Source organism: Electrona antarctica, assembly GCF_951216825.1.
Source record: "Electrona antarctica genome assembly, chromosome: 12".
Taxonomy (NCBI): domain Eukaryota; kingdom Metazoa; phylum Chordata; class Actinopteri; order Myctophiformes; family Myctophidae; genus Electrona; species Electrona antarctica.
Window position 1 is genome coordinate 51,382,802 of NC_136793.1, and position 12,500 is coordinate 51,395,301.

A 12,500-nucleotide genomic window follows, 5' to 3' on the forward strand; every position below is an offset into this window, starting at 1 on the left:
TTCTCTCTATCGTTTCCCCTCTCTCTCTCTCTCTCTCTCCTCTCTCCCTCTCTCTCTCTCTCCTCTCTCTCTCCCTCTCGTCTAGCTTGTCTCTTCCTGCTTCTCTCTATCGTTTCCCCTCTCTCCCTCTCCCTCTCCCTCTAGCTCTCCCTCTCCCTCTCCCTCTCCCTCTCCCTCTCCCTCTCTCTCCCTCTCTCTCTCTCTCTCTCTCTCTCTCTCTCTCTCTCTCTCTCTCTCTCTCTCTCTCTCTCTCCCTCTCCCTCTCCCTCTCTCCCTCCTTCCGTATCTCTCGGAGGCCTACTGTAAGAAAAAAAAGGAATCACACTATCACACATCTCTCTCTACCCACTAGAGCTTTTTAATAATTTATCCAAATGCACAATCGCCTCTCTTGATCATGATATAATTGCAACTCTTATGCAAATGTCAAAAGTGCAATGATTTCTTACATACTTGGAGTAAACCAAACAGCAGCATTGTGGTCCTGTTGTGGTCCTGTTGGGAAATGGGGGCTGCGTGCGTGCGTGCGTGCGTGCGTGCGTGCGTGCGTGCGTGCGTGCGTGCGTGCATTCGGGACTGTGACTGTGTATATTGGAACAAAAGCAGACAAATACTGTACATACATGCTTGTCTGCAGTGGTGCGCAGCAACAACGTGCATTTACTTGTAATTTATTCAACAGTACTGTACTGTACTGTACTATAGGTAGAGATGATGATATAACCACTTAAGCCTATATATATTAAACATACTGTGCCACGTGTCACCACGCAACACGATGCGTGGTGCGGTTGTAGATCTGCAATTGTCAACAACAACAAAAAGAAAGGGGAATGTCTCAATTTTCAAACACATCGATTGTACTGCGTTAGTTGAGTAATATCTGTGCAGCAGCACCTATGCTTTCTATGGCATAGATAGGCAGCTCCCGGCAGGATCCGCCGGGAGAATCTAGACGCAGCTGCGCGACATGAGACTAATTCATTAGAGCGACAGAGAGAGGAGTGTGTGTGCAGTGTGCGTGTGTGCGTCAATTTAACAAAGGTGCAGACGATCAGAAATCAGCAGTGAGTGATCGTCGCTTGCGCTATACTGTATGTCAGGGGTTCTCAACGTTTTTGGCCGGGGACCCCCGGAAATGCTTTGGCAATGTCTCGGGACCCCCGCCCCGCCCCCTCCCGACCCCCAATATAAATTGACTGCTACAATAACCTTAAACCATTTTGGGCGGGAACCCCTTTTGATGTTTTAAGCATTGTTATAATTTAGCTATTGAAAAATAGCAGATCTACAAGCTCATAGCGCGCCACCGAGTGGCGCGCTACGAGCTTGTAGGTCTGCTATTTTTGAAAAATCGTGAAAATAAAAAAATATTATTATTATTATTTTTTTTGAAACATTTTTGGGGACCCCCTAAAATAATTTGGCGACCCCCCCCCCGAGGGGTCGCGACCCACGGGTTGAGAACCCCTGCTATACTGTATGTCGTTATTGAAGTGGACTCGGCCCCAGACTTTTCTTTTTCCTCCCTGGAAATAAAAACGTCTGGTTTTCCCGAGGCTACTTTGACTGGCACTCAGAGAGTGTACAGTTGGGTGCCACCGATATTGTCCCTTATCATTTGACCCATTTAGGCCTGACCTCAACATTTAAAAAAATCCTTCTAAATCCTCCAGTTTTCTGAAATAAATATTTTCACGATTTTTCAAAAATAGCAGACCTACAAGCTCGTAGCGCGCCACTCGGTGGCGCGCTATGAGCTTGTAGATCTGCTATTTTTCAATAGCTAAATTATAACAATGTTTAAAACACCAAAAGGGGTTCCCGCCCAAAATGGGTTAACTGTCCTTTTGCACAGATCACGCAAACCTCAGCAAAAAGAAAAGGACAATATCGATGGCCTCCAACTGTACAAATGAAGAGAGTACAAATGGAACCAAATGGACCATAACAGGTTCATGCATTCTGCATTTCGTATTCCCACAAAGCTGTTTGGACAAATCGCCATCCAGTAAGTCAGTACTTCTGGTTGCTGTGGAATCTGAGAGTGGGATTTGCTTTATTTTAGCTGTCATTTCCTCCTTTTCTAAACATGTTGTTCATCACTTCATTGTGAACATTTTTTTTATATCGATATTTTAATAATCGATATCGATTATTCATCGCGGGGGGACGTATCGATATATATCGCAATATCGATATTTCAGCACACCCCTATTACACACCCCATGAAGCCCTGAAGAGTCAGTCTACTGAGTCTCCTATACTGATTGATGAAATTATTGGCTCAGGAATGCAACAAAAAACTAAATAAATCTCCATTTGTGTGTAATGCTCTTTTCGATTTGGACTTTTTGACTTTGAGAGTAAATTTGTGACATGTTGTAGGCTTGTAGTATATATAAAAAGTATAAAATTTACAACAATGTCAGAAATGTCTTGGTATATTGCAGTTATTGGTCATATCCGTCCTGTGCACTCTTTTATTACGAAGCGTAAAAGGCACACAGAGATTACATTTCTATTCATAATGTTCCAAATGCCCCAAAGCCAAAAAAACCCACAATGAAATCGTTAATTTGTGTGACAATTAATTGTCAACTTCAAAAATGTGTAATGGTGACAGCCCTATCACCTCCCTCCATGCTAAGTATAGCATACATGGGCAACTGGTGGTCCAGGGGTCACATGCGCGCCTGGAGTGAGTGAGTGTGGAACTATAGTGGCCCCTCTGGAGTGAGTGTGGAACTCCAGTGGCCCCTCTGGAGTGAGTGTGGAACTACAGTGGCCCCTCTGGAGTGAGTGTGGAACTACAGTGGCCCTCTGGAGTGAGTGTGGAACTACAGTGGCCCTCTGGAGTGAGTGTGGAACTACAGTGGCCCTCTGGAGTGAGTGTGGAACTACAGTGGCCCCTCTGGAGTGAGTGTGGAACTACAGTGGCCCTCTGGAGTGAGTGTGGAACTACAGTGGCCCCTCTGGAGTGAGTGTGGAACTACAGTGGCCCTCTGGAGTGAGTGTGGAACCACAGTGGCTCTCTGGAGTGAGTGTGGAACCACAGTGGCCCTCTGGAGTGAGTGTGTAACCACAGTGGCCCTCTGGAGTGAGTGTGGAACCACAGTGGCCCTCTGGAGTGAGTGTGGAACCACAGTGGCCCTCTGGAGTGAGTGTGGAACCACAGTGGCCCTCTGGAGTGAGTGTGGAACCACAGTGGCCCTCTGGAGTGAGTGTGGAACTACAGTGGCCCCTCTGGAGTGAGTGTGGAACCACAGTGGCTCTCTCCATCGTCAAAGTTGCCCACCCCTGAAGTATATATAGTACTCACGTCGTAGAGGATCTCCACCCATCCCTCCATGGTGATGCACTGGAACACGGTGAGAATGGCGAAGAGGATGTTGTCAAAGTTGGTGATGCCGAAGCTGGGTCCGATCCAGTACTCCCGACACTCCGTGCCGTTGGGGCACGTCCTGGCGGGCAGGTCGTGACCGCACACAAACTCTTCTGCCTGCTCGCCTGCATAGTGTAGACACCATATGTAGAGTTATAATTTATAAAGCAAGTGGTTCCCAAAGAGGGGTCCGGCGGGGACCCCCAGGGGTCCTTGAGGGAGTTCCAGGGGGTCACCCAGCTAAATTATAGTTTGGACCCTTAAGTTAACATTGATTTTTACAACATAAATTGGGGGTCCCAGAGATAGAAATGCCATTAAATGGGGGGGGTCCGTAGACTAATGCACGTCAACCTGGGGGCTCCTCGGGTTGAGAATCACTGCTAGAGCCATAAAAATCTTCTCTTATTGGGGGGGTCCCTGCCATATCTTTTCAAATGGGAATCCGTGGGCTAATTAGTGTCAATTTGGGGGTCCCTGACATGAAAAAAATTGGGAACCATTGTTGTAAAGGATAGAGGGTGGACCGGGAGTGACCGGGAGTGACCGGGAGTGCCCCCCCCCCTGCTATTCATTTCAATGGTAGTTGCTCAGTGGCGTTTTGAAGCACCCGGAAGAACACTGGAGACCAAGATTTGGTGCCCCCCCCCCCTGTTCTACCTAGCCTGGAAACCAGACAAATCTGCCACAGGGGAAAAAATATATAATTCCTGGGCAGATTGGTCTGGCACTGATTGGTGATTGGTGATTGGTCTAGGGTGAGTGAATTACACTTCACTCACCCTAGAGTTGTGGGTGACCAATCAGAGCCCACTATATTCAAAGTGAGTCTTTTTTTTTGTGTGGCTGTGATGTTGGAATCTGTTTCTGACCGACCCTTAGAAATACATCTTCCACACAGAAGTTCCACACTAATATCTACACAGTAATATTAGCCCATTTAGACCCGAGGACGATTCTACAATACCTTCTAAATCCTGACAGTTTTCTGAAAAACCCCATGTTTCTGTGTCAGTGTTTTTTTTTGCCAATTATCTAATGTAATCCTGGGTGCTACACTTCCTCTGCCAACCTGGGGGGGGGGCAGCGGACTGACCTCATGCCTCCTTCCATGCATGAGAAGTCCAAGCTGCTTCTTTTCACCTGACAGGGGGGAAATTCCCTGGCCGGACGTAGCGCGTGGAAGGAACACGTTATTCCGACCAGTTCCTTTCCCCTCCATCAGGCGCCCCGGCTGGCCAGGGGGAGGTAGTTTAGACTTTACCCCTGAGCCCACTGCCACCACCCTGGGCCCCCTCCTCTACCCCTGAGCCCACTGCCACCACCCCCCCGGGCCCCCTCCTCTACCCCTGAGCCCACTGCCACCACCCCCCTGGGCCCCCTCCTCTACCCCTGAGCCCACTGCCACCACCACCCTGGGCCCCCTCCTCTACCCCTGAGCCCACTGCCACCACCCCCCCGGGCCCCCTCCTCTACCCCTGAGCCCACTGCCACCACCCTGGGCCCCCTCCTCTACCCCTGAGCCCACTGCCACCACCCCCCCGGGCCCCCTCCTCTACCCCTGAGCCCACTGCCACCACCACCCTGGGCCCCCTCCTCTACCCCTGAGCCCACTGCCACCACCCCCCCGGGCCCCCTCCTCTACCCCTGAGCCCACTGCCACCACCCGGGCCCCCTCCTCTACCCCTGAGCCCACTGCCACCACCCCCCTGGGCCCCCTCCTCTACCCCTGAGCCCACTGCCACCACCCCCCCCCGGGCCCCGTCCTCTACCCCTGAGCCCACTGCCACCACCCCCCTGGGCCCCCTCCTCTACCCCTGAGCCCACTGCCACCACCCCCCCGGGCCCCCTCCTCTACCCCTGAGCCCACTGCCACCACCCCCCTGGGCCCCCTCCTCTACCCCTGAGCCCACTGCCACCACCCCCCTGGGCCCCCTCCTCTACCCCTGAGCCCACTGCCACCACCACCCTGGGCCCCCTCCTCTACCCCTGAGCCCACTGCCACCACCCCCCCGGGCCCCCTCCTCTACCCCTGAGCCCACTGCCACCACCCTGGGCCCCCTCCTCTACCCCTGAGCCCACTGCCACCACCCCCCCGGGCCCCCTCCTCTACCCCTGAGCCCACTGCCACCACCCCCCTGGGCCCCCTCCTCTACCCCTGAGCCCACTGCCACCACCACCCTGGGCCCCCTCCTCTACCCCTGAGCCCACTGCAACCACCCCCCCGGGCCCCCTCCTCTACCCCTGAGCCCACTGCCACCACCCGGGCCCCCTCCTCTACCCCTGAGCCCACTGCCACCACCCCCCTGGGCCCCCTCCTCTACCCCTGAGCCCACTGCCACCACCCCGGCCCCCTCCTCTACCCCTGAGCCCACTGCCACCACCCCCCTGGGCCCCCTCCTCTACCCCTGAGCCCACTGCCACCACCCCCCCGGGCCCCGTCCTCTACCCCTGAGCCCACTGCCACCACCCCCCTGGGCCCCCTCCTCTACCCCTGAGCCCACTGCCACCACCCCCCCGGGCCCCCTCCTCTACCCCTGAGCCCACTGCCACCACCCCCCTGGGCCCCCTCCTCTACCCCTGAGCCCACTGCCACCACCCCGGCCCCCTCCTCTACCCCTGAGCCCACTGCCACCACCCCCCTGGGCCCCCTCCTCTACCCCTGAGCCCACTGCCACCACCCCCCCGGGCCCCGTCCTCTACCCCTGAGCCCACTGCCACCACCCCCCTGGGCCCCCTCCTCTACCCCTGAGCCCACTGCCACCACCCCCCCGGGCCCCCTCCTCTACCCCTGAGCCCACTGCCACCACCCCCCTGGGCCCCCTCCTCTACCCCTGAGCCCACTGCCACCACCCCCCCGGGCCCCGTCCTCTACCCCTGAGCCCACTGCCACCACCCCCCTGGGCCCCCTCCTCTACCCCTGAGCCCACTGCCACCACCCTGGGCCCCCTCCTCTACCCCTGAGCCCACTGCCACCACCCCCCTGGGCCCCCTCCTCTACCCCTGAGCCCACTGCCACCACCCCCCTGGGCCCCCTCCTCTACCCCTGAGCCCACTGCCACCACCCCCCCGGGCCCCGTCCTCTACCCCTGAGCCCACTGCCACCCCCCCCCCCCGGGCCCCCTCATCTACCCCTGAGCCCACTGCCACCACCCTGGGCCCCCTCCTCTACCCCTGAGCCCACTGCCACCACCCCCCCGGGCCCCGTCCTCTACCCCTGAGCCCACTGCCACCACCCCCCCGGGCCCCGTCCTCTACCCCTGAGCCCACTGCCACCACCCCCCCGGGCCCCCTCCTCTACCCCTGAGCCCACTGCCACCACCCCCCCGGGCCCCGTCCTCTACCCCTGAGCCCACTGCCACCACCCCCCTGGGCCCTCTCCTCTACCCCTGAGCCCACTGCCACCACCCCCCTGGGCCCCCTCCTCTACCCCTGAGCCCACTGCCAACACCCCCCTGGGCCCCCTCCTCTACCCCTGAGCCCACTGCCACCACCCCCCTGGGCCCCCTCCTCTACCCCTGAGCCCACTGCCACCACCCCCCCGGGCCCCCTCCTCTACCCCTGAGCCCACTGCCACCACCCCCCTGGGCCCCGTCCTCTACCCCTGAGCCCACTGCCACCACCCCGGGCCCCCTCCTCTACCCCTGAGCCCACTGCCACCACCCCCCCGGGCCCCGTCCTCTACCCCTGAGCCCACTGCCACCACCCCCCCGGGCCCCCTCCTCTACCCCTGAGCCCACTGCCACCACCCCCCCGGGCCCCCTCCTCTACCCCTGAGCCCACTGCCACCACCCCCCCGGGCCCCCTCCTCTACCCCTGAGCCCACTGCCACCACCCCCCCGGGCCCCCTCCTCTACCCCTGAGCCCACTGCCACCACCCCCCCGGGCCCCCTCCTCTACCCCTGAGCCCACTGCCACCACCCCCCTGGGCCCCCTCCTCTACCCCTGAGCCCACTGCCACCACCCTGGGCCCCCTCCTCTACCCCTGAGCCCACTGCCACCACCCCCCTGGGCCCCCTCCTCTACCCCTGAGCCCACTGCCACCACCCCCCCGGGCCCCCTCCTCTACCCCTGAGCCCACTGCCACCACCCCCCTGGGCCCCGTCCTCTACCCCTGAGCCCACTGCCGCCACCCCCCTGGGCCCCCTCCTCTACCCCTGAGCCCACTGCCACCACCCTGGGCCCCCTCCTCTACCCCTGAGCCCACTGCCACCACCCCCCTGGGCCCCCTCCTCTACCCCTGAGCCCACTGCCACCACCCCCCCGGGCCCCCTCCTCTACCCCTGAGCCCACTGCCACCACCCCCCTGGGCCCCGTCCTCTACCCCTGAGCCCACTGCCACCACCCCCCCGGGCCCCCTCCTCTACCCCTGAGCCCACTGCCAACACCCCCCTGGGCCCCGTCCTCTACCCCTGAGCCCACTGCCACCACCCCCCCGGGCCCCCTCCTCTACCCCTGAGCCCACTGCCACCACCCCCCCTGGGCCCCCTCCTCTACCCCTGAGCCCACTGCCACCACCCCCCTGGGCCCCCTCCTCTACCCCTGAGCCCACTGCCACCACCCCCCTGGGCCCCCTCCTCTACCCCTGAGCCCACTGCCACCCCCCCCCCCGGGCCCCCTCCTCTACCCCTGAGCCCACTGCCACCACCCCGGGCCCCCTCCTCTACCCCTGAGCCCACTGCCACCACCCCCCCTGGGCCCCCTCCTCTACCCCTGAGCCCACTGCCACCACCCCCCTGGGCCCCCTCCTCTACCCCTGAGCCCACTGCCACCACCCCCCCTGGGCCCCCTCCTCTACCCCTGAGCCCACTGCCACCACCCCCCTGGGCCCCCTCCTCTACCCCTGAGCCCACTGCCACCACCCCCCCGGGCCCCCTCCTCTACCCCTGAGCCCACTGCCACCACCCCCCCGGGCCCCCTCCTCTACCCCTGAGCCCACTGCCACCACCCCCCTGGGCCCCCTCCTCTACCCCTGAGCCCACTGCCACCACCCCCCCGGGCCCCCTCCTCTACCCCTGAGCCCACTGCCACCACCCCCCCGGGCCCCCTCCTCTACCCCTGAGCCCACTGTAACCCCCCCCCCCCCCCGGGCCCCCTCATCATCACCTACCTGTCTCTAGGCTGAAGCAGGTGCGATGGAACTTGCCCATGTAGAAGTCCAGGCCGATGATGGCGAACATGAGGATAGCGAAGAAGAGCAGTAATCCAATCTGCAGCAGAGGAACCATGGCCTTCATGATGGACTTCAGCACCACCTGCAGGCCTGACCACGATTGGAAAAAAAGACAGAAAAAGCACCCATTAAGGCAACGTGCAAAGCAGTATATTGAGGCCTCATTCACACGTACCAAACACCAATCAAGCAAATGTTTGGTCGTTTTTTTTTGTTTTTTTGGGCCACCACAATGCTTTTCCAATGGGAGTCACATGGTTTGACCAAACATTTTATTGTGATGAGGGGGGAGGGGCAGAACACCACCAGCAATCAGCAATCAAACACAAATGTTTGATCAAACCATATGTGACTCCCATTGGAAAAGCATTGTGGTCGGTGGCCCAACAAAACGACCAAACATTGCTTGATTGGTGTTTGGTACGTGTGAATGAGGCCTTCGACTGATGATAATGATCCTAGATTAAGACGCGTGAACGCGGGAAGCGAACGCAGCTGTTGTGGCAGTCTGACACACACACACATACACACACAGATTATTATTTTGTATTATTTTTAAATTTAATTTTAATTTATTTTTATTTTTAATGGGGTTTTTTGCGTGCGTGCGTGCGTGCGTGCGTGCGTGCGTGCGTGCGTGCGATGCACGTGCGTGCGTGCGTGTGTGCGTGCATGTGTGTGTGTGTGCACACAGAGACACACACACACAGACAGACATGATCTGCTGGGTCTCGGGCTTCGTACACACCTTTCGGACACATTGATCTGTCCGACCGACCACTGATTACATTTTTATGATTTGATGCCTTCATGTCCCACAATGCTTTGCGGGATTTGGGCGGTGCAACGATAAGCGGAAATAGATGCACATATGTTCAGTGTAGTTTTCTTGACTGCAGCCTCTATGACTGCAGCTAGCGGTAGGTTGTCGAGGCAGTAGAAGGTTCAAGGCCCAAGGACCAAATATTTGCATTTTGATTTTGGTCCGTTTGGTGTTCGCACTGGAATTTGTAAAGCGTACCAAATATGTAAACAAATGACACATGTTAAGCGAACCAAATAGTGAAAAAAAGAAAAGAGCTCATTTTACGATGGAGGGAAAAAGAACATGAGGGGGTGCGGGAAATCACTGTACATTTTTTGGGCGCAACCTTCAGTCACACAGAGAGAAGAGAACAGTAACATGAATCATGATTGCAGCAACAACTTGCAATTGCATTACTTCTTAATAATTATTTTATTAGCCAAATAAGACAACAGATGAACAGAGGAGCAGGTGTTTGAACAATAATGTGCTACAACAAAGTATCCCCGAATCCCGATAAAAAGGACTTTTCTTCCATGTGTGCACCTTAACCCGATTCGATATAGGCCTATGTTATTTCTGCGCATCAAATCGACGGACATTTCCATGTCATCTTATGGTTTAAACTTGAAGCCGTGCTGGTCAGTTAAGCTTCAAGCCAGAACAGCTCCGCTGCAGTTGACCTAGATATAACGTATTTTGCTATAGTAATGTAATCAATTAATCATTTAGGACCACCTGTGTAGCTTATTTAACATTTCCTCCATTGGCTCTTTATGCGTGCGGCCGTGCGCTAGACAGGATGATTTTAAATATTTCTCTGTCTGCGTCTCTCCCATAGAGCTATAAAATATATCGGGTCTCTCCCCCCCACATGTGCGCGCGTCATAACTTTGCGTGGTGGCGGTGGCGCATGCTTAAAATAAACAGATCTACAAGCTTACATCGTGTACCATACCGTAAGTACCATTCGTGTCGATAACTTGTACATCTGTTATATTTGCGCATGTGAACCTCGTACGCTGCCATTACATTTCTACGACTAGGCTACTCATAGACATATATGCGTCTACTATCAAAATCAATAGTGATCCCCGTAAAAAAAGACATGCTTTTAGAACTAATTATTAATGCAGCCTCACAACTCCCGAGGCCCGACGGCTATTTTGGCTATCGTCCTGTATTTCTGTATATAGAATAGAACCAAAAGAAGACATACAAACAAGCGATATAATAGTCTGTGTCACGTAACTCAGAAGACTACAGCCTAAACCCCACCCAGTGCTGTCAAGAACGGAAGTTCTCTCCTATTAGTTGGCCGTTAAAAACCACCCTTCTGTCCGATCTGAAGTCCCACCCTGTTCGTTGGCTGTTTTGACTACAAGGTGTCCGATGTGTTTGTTGTGCCCTCCGCCCCCACATCGGACAGGTTTGTCCGATCAAACGACGTGACTCCCATTGAAAATGAATTGGAGCAGCAATCAAATAGCAATCAGGCATCGCACACGGACCGAACATTTGTTCTTTAGGTGTGTACGCAGCCTCATAGTAAATGCTCACTGCGTTCGCAATCACTGCGTTCGCAATCACTGCGTTCGCAACTATGTATATATGCATGTGATGTAATTGCCTCGTTTTTGGCCTTGCTTACGGCAAAATCGCTCTGGATCAATGCCTAGATTGTAAATTGCTGTGGTGGTCGACAACAATGGACTGCTGGTCTGCACAGGCAGCCATTGACTAGTAGGTCTGATTATGGCGATCTGATTCCATTCCTTTATCTTTCTTTAACCACTTGAATCCAAATCATGGGGGGAACATTAGCAGAAAAATAGCATTTAGTTCACAATGTGTCGCATTGCAATGGATTGTGAGCTGGTAGACCGGCTATTTTTTCTTCTTTTTAAAGCGGTCCATGTATTGCAACGCATTTCTGTTTCACTAAGAATAGACGTTTTAAAACCTCTTAAGCCCCAATCCCCCGTCGGCGGGGGCAGAGGCTGTCCACCTCATGAACAGCTCTCAGCGGGTAAATGGGGCTGGTCAAGGTCTCAGGTTCCAACTCCGATATTTTTGATTTTCCCTCCTGGACCCCCCTGGGGTTTAAGAGGTTTAACCCATTTAGACCTGAGGACGCATCTGTGTCATATTATAGCTTTTAACCCATTTTGGGCGGGAACCCCTTTTGGTGTTTTAACTAAGCATTATGTTATACTTTAGCTATTGAAAAATAGCAGATCTACAAGCTCATAGCACGCCACCGAGTGGCGCACTATGAACTTGTAGGTCTGCTATTTTTGGAAAATCGTAAAAATGCGGCACAAATCTTTGAATATATATTCTTTCAGAGCGAACGTTTTTTTTATTTCGACGTCAGGCCTGAATGGGTTAAGAGATTAAGATGTACAGAATGCCCTCCACAAAGCCTCAGGGAAGCCAAATTGGTCTATTTTAATCCATTTTGACCAGGGAACGATTCTGCAAATGTCTTCTAAATCCTGACTGTTTTCTTGAAAAAGCTATGTTTTTCTATGTCAGTCGTTCTCAAACACTTTCATGTCACTTTTCACGATTCTTCAAAAATAGCAGACCTACAGGCTCGTAGCGCGTGGCGCGCTATGAGCTTGTAGATCTGCTATTTTTCAATAGCTAAAGCATTACATAATGCAACACCAAAAGGGGTTCCCGCCCAGAATGGGTTAAACAAGTAACTTAGTAACTCGCTCAGGGGATACATTGAATCTTGACCATCAGGTCCAAACTTGTGTCAGATGCTGTCTCTAGGTGAGACATCATGACCTTTGACACGACTGTGAATGTCCCTCTCAATAGAAGAGCATTAATACAACCCAAATTGTATACGTTATACTGTAGGCTATTTATAACATACTGTAACACACTGGTTCCCCCAAAATTTACACTAATTAGCCCCGCGGACCCCCTTTTGAAAATATACAGCCAGGGACCTCCATTTGTACGGCTCTAGCAGTGATTCTCAACCCGTTTAATTTCAAGGACCCCCCAGTTTGACATGCATTAGTCTATACGGACCCCCATTTAATGGCATTTCTATCTCTGGGACCCACAATTTATATTGAATGAATCAATGTTAATTTAACTCTGAGAGTGTACAAATG

The 12,500-nt window shown here is 54.7% G+C and overlaps 1 protein-coding gene across 1 annotated transcript in view; it reads right to left on the reverse strand.

Annotated features, from left to right (window-relative positions):
• Window positions 1-12,500, reverse strand: part of LOC306934453 (voltage-dependent N-type calcium channel subunit alpha-1B-like) — a gene marked incomplete at its 3' end in the record, with an annotated part of 212,124 nt that overhangs the window by 146,425 nt on the left and 53,199 nt on the right. The window contains 2 exon segments of the mRNA XM_079517021.1: window positions 3,323-3,510; window positions 8,496-8,648. Of these exon segments, the coding sequence (XP_079373147.1) occupies window positions 3,323-3,510; window positions 8,496-8,648 (341 nt within the window).